The sequence below is a fragment of the Galeopterus variegatus genome, unplaced genomic scaffold (genome assembly GCF_000696425.1).
Source record: "Galeopterus variegatus unplaced genomic scaffold, G_variegatus-3.0.2 Scaffold2451, whole genome shotgun sequence".
Lineage (NCBI taxonomy): Eukaryota > Metazoa > Chordata > Mammalia > Dermoptera > Cynocephalidae > Galeopterus > Galeopterus variegatus.
The window spans coordinates 152,844-166,167 of record NW_007728562.1 but is presented as its reverse complement, the minus strand read 5'-3'; the positions used below and the strand labels follow the sequence as shown (position 1 = coordinate 166,167).

At 40.8% G+C, this 13,324-nt stretch overlaps 1 protein-coding gene across 1 annotated transcript in view; it reads right to left on the bottom strand.

Annotated features, from left to right (window-relative positions):
• OSBPL3 (oxysterol binding protein-like 3) overlaps nucleotides 1-12,882 on the bottom strand; it is a 92,361-nt gene extending 79,479 nt beyond the window's left edge. Inside the window, exon 1 of the mRNA XM_008581744.1 lies at nucleotides 12,772-12,882. Coding sequence (XP_008579966.1) covers nucleotides 12,772-12,867 — 96 coding nt within the window. The 5' untranslated portion in view covers nucleotides 12,868-12,882. The remainder of the gene's footprint in view (nucleotides 1-12,771) is intronic.
• Between the last annotated feature and the right edge of the window lie 442 nt (nucleotides 12,883-13,324).

Genomic DNA, 13,324 nt, shown 5'->3' with positions numbered 1-13,324 from the left:
AATAAGGTAACATTCACAGGTTTCAGGGATTAGGATGTGGACATATCTTTTGATGAGGCCAACATTCAGCCCACTACACAGGGCAAGAGGGACCACTACAGCAGAGACAGTCCAGGGATATGCCAGGAATGTGACTGATCCAGGGCAGGAACAGAGAGGAGTTGATTTTAGCTGTGACAGAGGCTTGTGTACAGGTGCAGAGGCAAATGCAGCTAGACTAGATGGCAGGCCCAGGGTGTAGGCCTTAGAGTGATATTAGGTTGTGCCAGGGAAGTCTTCTGTTTTGCCTCTGTCCTACTTCTTACACTGTCACTTCTGGGCCTTTAGTATTTTCATATCCTCAAATTACTGAAGTAGATTTTCCCCTCCTCTGGAAAGAACTGTTGAGTTAGTCGGTTCAGTTCTCACGTGTGTCTATAGCTTCTCAATAACACTCCAGTAACTGCACAGCTGGTAAGTCACATTCTCAACCAAAGCATCTGGGTCAGCATTCTGCCTTCCTGTATCCTGCACTGTGGCCACGGCCAAACATGAGTAAATATATTTATTTTCTTAAGGCATCTCATGCAGTTTTTACCAAAGTAATATTTCTAAAACCCAAATATATTTGCTGTGCTTATTATTCTGGAATTACGATGAGCACAGACAGTTCAGCAACTTCCAGAAGTGTTTTAAGAGTTCAGTTTTTCCTGCTCTTCAGAGGGTGGAATGGAGCTGACAGTCTATCACTTGTGGACATGGAGAAAAACAAAGAAGACCTCACAACTCAGATAAGTTATTTTAGCTGATGTTTTAACCTTGTCCAATATCAGATGTTTGTTTGTTTCTTTGTAAGACTTACTCAGAGTAGAAATATATTGAGAATTGAGTTTTATTTCTTTGCCATTCCTATCTGCAGGGTATAATGTCACAACCACAGGTGTGGTCAAAAGGTCAGCAGTAAGGAGAGAAAAAAGCCCTGGAAAATGAGAATCTGGAAAACTAAGAGGGAAATACATAGTTAATTACTCTTCTCTGTTGGAGCCAGTTCCAGGTAAACAGGAATCTGTAAGGCTGCTTCACTCATCCATGTTATTCTTGGCCCTGCATTCATAAAGGTGTTGACTGATGCAGCCTTGTTTAACAATCACTTGTACATAAGGCACATGGAAGAAGCCATCAAGCATCTAAAGAAGCCATCTAGCAACTAAAGAAAACCAGGGCTCTCCAAACAGATGGTATCCTGGTCCACTACCACTTACAAAGGGTCTTCAAAAAGTTCATGGAAAATGCATATGAAAAAACTATGCATGGATTGCAAAATTTTTTTGCACCAAAATAAACTCATACTAACTTGCTATAACATGTCTAAACACGATCTAGTTTGAACCACTAAGAAACATCAGTTTGAAAAGATCTGCTATCATAGCAACATGAATTCTGCTAAAATTAAAGAACAAACATCAACTTGATGGTGAAGCTTGGGTGGAAGAATGGTGAAATCGTTGATGCTTTACAAAAAGTTTATAGGGACAATGCCCAAAAGAAATCAGCAGTTTACAAATGGATAATTCATTTTAAAAAGGGATAAGATGATGTAAGGAAAATGGACAAATGGTCAGGCTCCCTCAGATGTTTGGAATCTTACCAAGCATGACCTAGCCTGTTTAATGTAAATATGTTAATTGCTCACGTGCTCCCAGGTGTCCCTTGGTTATCTGACTTAAGTATAAAGGACAAACAGCTCTGATCCACAGTGCCTCTGTGGATGCCGCTGGGAGACCACCAGGGGACTGCTGCTGCTGCTGCTAGATCTGTTGGAGGGTGCTGGAGACTGCTGTAAGCTGCTGCTGAGGAGGAGGCTGGGGACTGAGCTCATGAAGCATGTCGACCTTGCCAATGGCTCCCAGGATCTTTCCAATTACCTAGTTCATGACTTGCATATGAGGAGTCTATGACTCAGCCTGCATAGCATATAAGGTGTCTGTGACCCACTCTACACAGAACAGGGTTGAGGGGTCTGTGACCCAGCCTGACAGGGGGTCTGTGACCCAGTATGCACAGTGGGTGTGAGGGGGTCTGTGAGCCCTAGCCAAACAGATGATATTGAAGATGAAGCCCACAGTGGCAGAACATCAATTTGTGAGGGAAAAAAATCATCTCATTCATGCCCTAACTGAAAAGAACCAGTGATCAACAGCAGAAACAACAGCCAACACCATAGACATCTCCTTGGTTCAACTTGTACAATTCTGACTGAAAAATTACAGTTGAACACACTTTCTGTTCGATGGGTGCCAAAACTGTTGCACCCAGATCAGCTGCAGACAAGAGCAGAGCTTTCCATGGGAATTTTAAACAACTGGGATGAAGATCCTGGAGTATTTTTTGAAGAATTGTAACAGACGATGAAACATGGCTTTACCAGTACAATCCTGAAGACAAAGCACAATCAAAGCCATGGCTACCAAGAGGTGGAAGTGGTCCCATCAAAGCAAAAATGGACCAGTCAAGAGCAAAGGGTCTTGGCAAGAGTTTTGGTGGATGCTCAAGTTTTGCTTGTTGACTTTCTGGGGGGCCAAAGAACGATAACATCCACTTATTACAATAGTGTTTTCAGATAGCCAAAGTTTTAGCAGGAAAATGCCTGGGAAAGCTTCACCAGAGTCCTTCTCCACCACAACTGCTCATTCTTCTCATCAAATAAAGGCAATTTTGCAAGAGTTTTGATGGGAAATCATTAGGCATCCACCTTACAGTCCTGATTTGGCTCCTTCTGACTTCTTTTTGTTTCCTAATCTTTAAAAATCTTTAAAGGCACCCATTTTTCTTCAGTTAAGACTGCATTGACATGGTTAAATTCCCAGAACCCTTAGTTCTGTAGGGATGAACTAAATGAATGTTATTAATGCTTTACAAAAGTGTCTTGAACTTGAGGGAGCTTATGTTGAAAAATAAAGTTGATATTTATTATTTTGATCTTTTAATTCCATTTCTACACATACTTTTTGAAGTATTAGCCAAGTGACTCTCAACAAGTCCGTTAATATATTCTTTTCATGGTGTAGAAAACAATGCAGACCTCACTCAATTGGTTTTGAGACTCCAAAGGACAGTAGAAGAAGATTATGAGCTGTAAAGAGGCTATCAAACAGCTTTAACTCCTAACGTCCCTTGCTGACTCTTCCTCTCAGAGCAGCACACACATAAGCCAAGCTGTCTGCCTGGGCACAGTGCCACCCACCTCACAGGGGTGAAGCAGAGAAACAATCACCCAATTATGGAAGGTGAATGGTTTATTCGTCAAATGCTTACAGAGCACTTCCTATATCCGGACTCTCTTCTAACTAAACAATTTGTACAACTTTATAAGAAACCAAGGAACAGAGGAGGTAAGTAACTTGTCCAAGGTCAAACAGCTTGTGAACAGTCCAAGATTCAAACTCAACCTGTCTGGCTCCAGAATTCATGTTTGCTGCCTCTCAACTTCTATGACTATCATAGAACAATGTGACATGGTCATGACATTCCCAAGGTCCTTCCTCCTTGACTGGTTGGTCTTGTGGTGTTTTATTCAGATCATACTTAACAAAAGGCAGCTGGTAATCTCAGTATCTCTAAAGACATGATGAATTAAAAGAAAGAAATTGGACTAAACATTTTCAATACTCAAACAGCTGAAATTATAAACATCTGAACATTAGAGCTTTAATTCACTTTTCACTCCGTGGCAAATTTTTCCCCACTCAACACACATGTCTTATGGGTTCTGGCACCAAGCCCGGCCAGGCTGGGCTCTCTGGAGTGCAGCATAATCTAATAGGCTGCATAAATAAAGTCTCATCAGGTGACCCTGGGAGAGGGCTAATGCCATCTTAGTTTAGACCAGTGATAGCAGGGTGATAAGAGTGAGATGAATAAGTGTATGGAGACTTACCTAGGAATAGATTTCGAATTTCAAATCCCCTGCAATCATAAGTGAAGCACTAGTCAATTATTTTGGCAGGATTCAGTTTCTGATTTCTGACTTTTATGCCAAATGCTAACACCACACAAAAGAATAGAGGCTATGCTCTTTATAATCATAGTCTTTCCAATCAGAGTTGATTTCTTATTTGTAATGGTCTGTTCAGCTGTCCTATCCTTTGAAGCTTCACATCTCCCTGCTCAGGACCTTTTAATAATAGGTTCTCAGCAGATACTGGTTGAAGAAATAAAAATATTCATTCATCTTTATCTAACTCAATCTGGTGTCTGAAATGTGTTACTTTGAAAGTCCTAGGAAGGAAATATAAGGGGGCAGTGGGAAAAAGACAAGAGGAAATTGTGATTACTCATATTTTACAGGTTTTTAAATAGCAATTCTCCCTCCCACTTAGATATCCCTTAACCCACTTAATCTATCTAGAGAGCTTTGTGAATAATAATCTTCCTACCTAGCAACTGTGTGTTTATTCATTCATTAATTTAATCATTTAATCCATACTATCTCCCATGCGCTAGTCTAGGAACTTCATATTTACCATTTCATTTAGTTCTCAAAAGTAAGCATGATTATCCAAATTCCACAGTTAAAAAGTTTAGATTCAAAGTTGTTAAGTAATATGTCAACGTTACCCAGCAGGCACAAAGAAGAGCCCATGTGAATACAGGTCACGTGCAACAGTCTTTACTTTTGTTCCACACTTTCAATAGAGTAATCCTTTCACAGACAGGTACAGAAGAGCATTTACGAATTTCATCATTTGCCAGAATAAACTCGATGGAGAGGACTCTGTTCATTTTTGACAGATCCTCACAATATGTCACGGGAGTGGGGACCTTAGGAATTTGTGGGCTTTTCCTCCATGTATCCTGGCCATACATTCTAACTTGCACTGCTGGCGTTTGGCAAATTCACTCCAATAATTTTTATCTACCACGTGTAAAGCCCTGTGCTGTGAGAGATAAAAAGATGTGTAAACAGGACCTAGTATTCAAAGAACTATACACTCTTTTAAACAATGAATTAATCAAGAGTCAACTACATGGGGAGAGAGGATGGCAATGGTAAGCATGGAATTAGCCAAGCTCAAGGTTCTAAAAAGATTTGTGAAGGCCGCTCTCAAATCCTGTGTGGGGGCTCAGTAGAATGGGGGTCTTCTATTCCTCTGTTCCTGTTCTCTCATGAATTGACTCTAACCAACCTCTCACCCCAGCACTGCAAGAAAACCACCTGAAAATGACACCAGTGACCTCCACAACCCACAGTCATTCTCAAGCTTCATTTTATTTGACCTATCAGCAGCCACTTAAAGGTACTGTAATTCACATAGATTGCATGTACCTTGTAAACGCACTACAATGAGCATATATGATTTTTATAAAAATCATTTTTAAAGCAATAAATGAGAGGCTTGTCAAGGAAATGACAAAGCTCAAAAGGGCAGTATGGTTTCATATGCATCAGTCTAGCTCTGACCTATCAGCAGCCACTTAAAAGTACTGTAATTCACATAGATTGCATGTACCTTGTAAACGCACTACAATGAGCATATATGATTTTTATAAAAATCATTTCTAAAGCAATAAATGAGATGCTTGTCAAGGAAATGACAAAGCTCAAAAGGGCAGTATGGTTTCATATGCATCAGTCTAGCTAAAGAGAGAGCTGAGCCAGAGCCTGGGATGGGGAAGGATACTGAAGTCAAGATCAACTTAGAACCCTATAAATAATGGTATGATTAAGACAATCAGAAGGGACCAAAAACCTATTCTTTGTATACGTTCGGTTCCTTTAGCTAGGCATTTCCTACAAGGAAAATAGATTCTCACATGGTGAAGTCACTGCATCTGAAAAGTGGTCTACTTCAAAGAGACCCATTTCTTCTGCAGAGTGTCAGAGTTCCTGAAATAAGGTCATCGTAGTTCTGGCTCTGAAACTGGCCAGAGTAAAGGCAGCTCATCTGTAATTGTACCAGTTTCTTAAATTTACAGAGGACTTCTCTCCAAAGAGTTTCAATGACTTTTAGCTAGTGAAAATGCTCCATTTTCTCTCATCAAATTCCTGGGAAGAAAGTGGGAGATGAGTTTTGTTTCCATTTTATGGATGGAGAACTAAGGCAAACTTCACTTGCCTGAAATTCCTCCAATAACAAAATATAGATTGCAGCAAGGATTTCTTGATTTCAGGTCTCCCACATCACCAAGGGGTGACAAACGTGGCACCCACTCTACCACTCTCCTCGCCTCTTGCCCACGAGTCATAGCTAAAAACATAGTACTCATTCCCCCTAAACCCAGAATCAATTGCAGATTCTTCTTAACACAATGCTCTACACAGCTACTACCAATTAGATAGATGCCAGCATAGGAGATGAGAGGTGAAAACCCTTTACCACCCATGCAAGGACCAGGGCCAGCAGAATGGTACAGGGTAAGAATTCACCAACTGTTTTTACTCATTTAGGTACAGGTTGTGCCAGATGTTGAAAGTATCAAATGTAGCCCAATTATTAAACATTCTGTTACATTCTTCCATGAAAGCATTTTGTTAATGTGTAAAGTAAAGCACTTTTCATTTTAAAAGTATATATTCACATGTGCATTGTATACTTTTGTGGGTCTTTGTACAACACTAAAGAGGTATATGGGTGGGCACATGTATGATGTCTGCAAGTTTCTAGGGTAAAAATTACAATTATTCACTATCAGCATGGAGGCCTTCCACAAATAAGACTAAAGTTCAAATTAATGTTAATAATGATGATAAAAATGAATGTTAATATTTACTTAGCACCTACCACGAGTCTGGCCCTGGATTAAGTGCTTTACTTTCAATCTTCACAATAACCCTAAGAGAAAAGAACTGATTCTATGTCCCACAATTTCATAATTCTATGAGAATTATAATTCCAATTTTACTGATGAGAAAACTGAAGCTTAGAGAATTTAAGATCACAGAACAAATTGATGGTGAAACCAAGATTGGAGAGTTCAAGTTCTAATCACTATGCACACCTTCCTCCTAAAACTATCTTGGTAAGATTTTATATAAAGGTTGTTTCCATAATGGCAGAATGAGGCATACTATTTTTTAAAATTTTAATTATAAAAATTGTAAGCATACACAAAAATAGAGAGAATAGTACAATTCAGATGCTTATTACCCAGCTTCAACAATTACTAGCAGTTTTTACCATTCTTGTCTAATCCATTCCTCACTCTTTAAACTACTCACATAAAAACTTCAATATTTCTCCAAGAGACAAGATTTTTAAAACATTTCGCACTGAAAAATATTGCAAGAATTTCTTATGGTTACCTAATACCCAGTCTGTTTAATCTTTTCTGATTGTTTTAGAAAATGTCTCTTTTTTTCACTGTTTATTTAAATCAGGATCCAAACAAGGGTCACACATTTTAAGTGCCTTTTAAAAGCTCTTCACAAAAATGATTTTGCAACAGGCAAAGCTACTTACTTTAAAGTAAGCTTCTTTAAAGCAACTGGAATGCCCTCAACAAGAAGCACATACACAGTGGACCATGATTGATGCTCTGCTAATGCTTACTCTGCAGTCAGCCGGGTTCAAATTCAGGCTCTGCTGATTATTGCTGTGAGGCACGCTATTTTGAAAATCTTAAAAACCCCAGTATTTCAGTTAAAAGATGACAGAACCTTTCTCTGTGTGTTTTCTCACCCCTAAGTTGTACATTTTGTCCTAGGTCAGATGTAAAAGTAAAAACACAGATCACAATTAACACCCAGCTCTCAATCATTTTCTCCTTCAAGGAAGGAAGCTCTTTCAATATAGATATAGAGATAGGGGAGTACATACATAAATGTATACCTCCTTGAGATTTTATGTAAGTAGGTTCTGGGCTAGAAAGGACAAGTTCAAGTTTAGTTTAAGAAAGAAAGACAAGGACAAACTCAGCTCAAAAAACTCAAAGCCAGTGTGGCTGGAGTACAGAGACTTTCAACATCACCTGGCAGCACTGGATGAGAATTTAAGTGAAAATGACTTCAGAAGAGCTCGTCTTTCAGCCAGGCTGGTGTTTCAATTGCATGCATTTTGTGCCTCTACCCTACTGCCACTCCTGCTCCAAACTACCAAAAACGTACAAAGTTACAGACAGATAGGAGCAGTTTGTGTCTGTATGATAAAAAACAAGATTAAGAACCTCCAAAGAGAATGTTATGAACACACACAGACACACACCCCCCCACACACACACACAGAGGAATATTATTCAGCCTTGAAATAAAAGGAAATCTTGTCATTTGCAACAACCTGAATGAACCTGGAGGACATTATGCTAAGTAAAATTAGCCAGACACAGAAAGGCAAACACTGTGTGGTCTCACCTATATGTGAATCTAAAAGAAAATCAAATTCGTTGAAGCAGAGAGTAAAATGATGGTTGCAGGGGGGGAAGGGAGGGAATGGGAAGATGGTCAAAGGATACAAAGCTTCAGTTAGGCAGGATGGATAAATTCCGGATAGCTAATGTATAGCATGGTGACTACAATAACATTTCATTGCATACTTAAAATTTGCCTAGAGAGTAGTAGATCTTAAATGTTCTTACCATACACACAACAAAGATAACTATGTGAGGTGATGGATATGCTAATTAGCTTCATTGTGGTAATCATTTCACAAAGTATACATATTTCAAAACATTATTCTTCAATAAAGCTGGGGGGAAAAGACTATGGCAAAAATGATTAAGAACCTCCATGGATCAAAAACAAAATAGAAATATAAAGTGTACTGTAGATAGAGATGTCCATTAGCCTACTTCCATGGGTGACTGGGGCTAAAAATGTCCTCAGAAAAAGGCTGGGACCTGAGCCCAGCTCACTGCTGGAGATCAGAGAACATGGTGGAAGAAATACTCACACCACAATTAAAAGGGGCTTTAAAAATCTGCTTGCCCAAGGGGTTGGGAGGAGGCAGACACAGCCTCACAACCAGGACCTGGGCCATGTTGTTCACTGGCCTGGTACGGATCTTGAATATTCCATCATCATCATCATCATCATCATCATCATCATCATCATCATCATCATCATCATCATCATCATCATCGACCAAAAGGCCCCTGCTGCAAATATAAGACTTAGCTCTGCACAGGGGTCCTCAGAGACAGGAATGAGGCAACAGCAAATCCCAGAGTGCAGAGAAAGACTACATAGGAAACAAACTCAGGATGAGGCTCTAAACCGTAATTCCACAGCACATGAGGAAAAACCAATGCTGTGAAAGATGGTCAATAAAATCAGCACCAGATGTATCCCCTCCAGATAAAAGAAAAGAATAGAGCAACCTGAAAATAACTTTAAACTGGTGCTTTTAAAACAAGAAGGTATTTGTAGGGAAAATACAGGAAAATGGTCAGGGCCCCTCAGATGTTCAGAATCTTGTCAAGCATTTGATGTATGTACGCCCAGGTGTTCCTTGGTTATTGTCTAATGTAATGGCACATGTGCACCCAGGTGTCCTGGGTTATGGACTTAAGTATAAAGGATGAGTGGCTCTGATCCACGCCACCCCTGGGATTGCCCGGGGGTGGGGTGGGGGGTACACTACTGATAGGCTGCTACTGCTGCTGGAGGTTGTTGCTGCAAGCTGTTGCTGCCAGTGCCCCTGGGATGCCCCGAGAGGACACTGCTACTGCTGCTGCTGCTGCTGCTACAGCTGAGGACTGAGCTTGTGTCGTCTGCCAATCGCTCACAGGATCTTTCCCAATTACCTACCATTGACCTGCGTGTGAGGAGTCTGGTGACCCAGTCTGTGTCTAACTCTACGACCACGCTAATGTTGGGCTCTTTTACCTGCCGGTAATCCTGCTGACTGGGTCGACTGTTGAGCTAGGGCTGGGTCTGAAGCTCCCAGACTCCTCAAACCCATTCAAAGTGGGTCACAAACCCTTCACATGCCAGCCTGGGTCCCCAGACCCCTCACACGCCAGGCTGGGTCACCAGACCCCTTCACACAGAGGTCTGTGAGCTAGGTAACTGGCCAAAAGGTCCTTGGAGCCATAGGTTGGAAAGCATGGCTGTGCCGGCTAGACTCCTGAGGCCAATGCCCGCCTGTCTGCGTCACTAAAACTCTCTCTCTTCTCTTCTCTCTCTCAAGAACACAAGAATAGTGCATGCGCACTAACTACACACACACACACTCTCCCTCCTCTCCCTTTCCCTCTCCCTCCTCTCCCTTTCCCTCTCTTTCCTCTCCCTTTCCCTCTCCCTCCTCTCCCTCTCCCTCCTCTCCCTCTCCCTCTCCCTTGCTTACAAAGAATGCTGAACCACAGCGGAGGCGAGGGCCCTTACCAAACCATTCTATTTTCCCAACAAATGGGTTTGAAGCATCTGAGCCCTAGCTCCAACAATACAAATGGAAACAGTATAACTAAAATAGTGAAACATTTTGGCTTTAGTTACAAATTACCCCAACCAGACAAGTCACGTAGTTATTGCTATAACCTGACAGTATCGCAAAGACTATCTTCAGTTATATTTTAACATCCTCAAATTAAATTTCTAACTATGTAAATCTTGAAGTTTTAAATGTTTAACTTGTACTTTTCAGTGATGTGACTGGAAACAGAGTGTCATCTCTGTACTTAGCTACCGAAAGACCACCAGATGTGGCTATGTTCCCTGAGAGCCATGAAGCGAGAGCTTCCAAGAGCAGCACCTTTAAAAACTGAAACACGGGCCGGCCCGTGGCTCACTCGGGAGAGTGCGGTGCTGATAACACCAAGGCCACGGGTTCAGATCCCATATAGGGATGACCGGTTAGCTCACTGAGTGAGCGTGGTGCTGACAACACCAAGTCAAGGGTTAAGATCCCCTTACCGGTCATCTTTAGAAAAAAAAAAAGCTGAAACACAACCTTGGGCCAGTTTGGGAAGGCAGAAGGGACATTAACTGCCAAAATGGAGAAGATGCATCAAAATGTTAAGCCTATTCTGGAACAGAACACCTTTCTTGATAAAAGGATGGGAAAGCAGATGGACTAAGAAAATGACCCCTGGAAATTAAACATGGGCTTTATAAACTAAATTCAGGCTAAAGTTTAAATAAACTTATTAAATTCTCTACCTTCTCTGCCATGGAGGAAATATAAGTATCTACACTTATAAGGCAACATTATATGCATATTACAGTGGAAGATCCTAAATATGAAATATGACCTTTTGATGAATGACTGGCTGATTGACCAAGTATTCAAAGTCAGAAAAAAGTTGGTGTTCAGCACATTCCTCTTTTATGATGTAGCCTCAAAAATCTCTGTGATAACCAAATCAATAGATTTCAAATAATGCGTTAAAATAAGCTGCTGTAGTATTTAATCTGAGAATTTCATTGAACTGCTCCAATGCTTCTAGTGTTACTAGCCCTTGCTATTTAAATGAATTATGTTCTTTCCCTTTGTCAAAGGAGGACATAGCAACAGATGCTACTAGGTGCACAAGGGGGTGGGGTCGGGTGGGGTGGGTGGGGAAGTGACATTCTGCTCTAATCCCAACCAGAGTTTTGGATTAGGCAGAGAAAATACCCCTGTGGGAAACTGACAAAGAAGGAAGGCATATCTTCCCAGAAATCCAGGGAGCCACAGTGAGTTAGCTGATGACTAATTTTAGTCTTTTTTTTTTTTTTTTTTTTTTTAAATCCCAGAAGGAAGGGACTACAGTGCAGACAAAATTCTCCTTAGCTCCTCAGGGGAAATCTTGTAGGGTTCCCCAGATGTCAGGCCTGTGGCAAAATCTAATTCGCCTAGAATCATGGGTTCATGGGTGGCAAGCTCCCTGTCCTAGAAAACGTTCAAATGGAGAGACACGTGATGATGTGTCATGTGTGTGGACGTGCCTGAGGTGCAGCACTGCTTAACTGTTGCTTGTAAATCTGGAACCAAGGACTCTGGGTAAATTTCTAGGCCAGCGTTTCCCATTGTGCGAAGGCAACTCCTACAGGGCCAGCAAGTGCTGAAAAGTCTCAGAGACCACTTTGGTTGTAAATCAAGCTTTTTGACAGGCCACTGTCTCTCTACCTAACTGGAAGAGGAAGAATTATAATGATTAATGTGCATTTACCACCACTGGTCTAAAACCAGCAATTTCTAACAACAGAGATTTATTAGAAAGGAAACCAAAAAACAAGATATAATTAACTGACAGTTATTTAGGAGTTAATTATTCAATCTTTTGTTTCACGGCTTTCTTCCTCCTACTTAATTCCTTTTGACCATTTTTCTGTTGATTAGGTTCCCTTATTCATTAGAGATATAAAGCAGGTAAGACTCATGGGGCAATCTGTGGTTACGAGCTGTTATAAAAAAAGGTTTACTGAAGGGAAGGAAGTGGGGGAGTGGATATTATAATTACTGGAAAAGTGATTTTTTTGTTTGTTTTGGTTAGCAGGGTATGAAAAAAAGTGTGGGCTCTGGAGCCAAATAGACTGAGCTTTGGTTGCTTGCTCTGGTACTAGCTGTGTGTCCTTGGGCAAGTAACTTGGTCAGTCTGAGTCAGCTTCCTTATGGGGAAAATGGGAATATCAATATCAACATTGGAGGACAACTGCAAAGATTGAAAAAATACTACAAAGAGCCAAATACAGTTCTTCAACCTGGAAGGCACACAAGCTACATTATTAAAATTACCTAGAATTTACTCTCCTCATATATTTGAGATATGATTGAAAGCAAATGCTCTTAAGCTGACAAGTAGGATTTCCCAAGTAAATGTGCACTTCTTAACCTGCAAACACTCAGTGATTTAAAATGTGCATGAGTTAAACTTTACCTGTCGACTTCCCTGCTTGGAGGAGCAGCTACTTGTGCTCCTTGAAGGTGAGACCAATTTTTGGGATACATTAAGGTTCTTCTCATCACTCATCATGAGCAGCTGGTCACTTGGCCTTAAAAAGCAGTCAAAACCCAATCAGAAGACAGTGCAGCCAAGAGTATGGAAGTCCGATGCAGGCAGGTGGTTCAGCTCTTATCCAGTATGTTTTAAAAGCATTTTGGGTGACCCAGAGGAAATCCCTAAAACCAAAAGAAAGGGAATTAGAAAGTCAGAGGCATCGGACACCATCTCTAATTAGCCACAAATTGTCTGCAAATGGCTTATCCACATTACAGATTATAGAGCCATGATGCCTCACTTCAGCAGGAAGCTGTGAAGAAAAAGAAGCTTTACATCTTGCTCTTACCAGAAATTTTGTATAAGTGGTTGTTCATGTAGCTTTGCAATATGACAAGCTAAAGAACATGAACAAGACAATTTGAGCCCAAACATGTACAATCAGGGCTTCCTAGTTCTCAGAGAGGAGACACATGGCCCCAGAATCACTGCC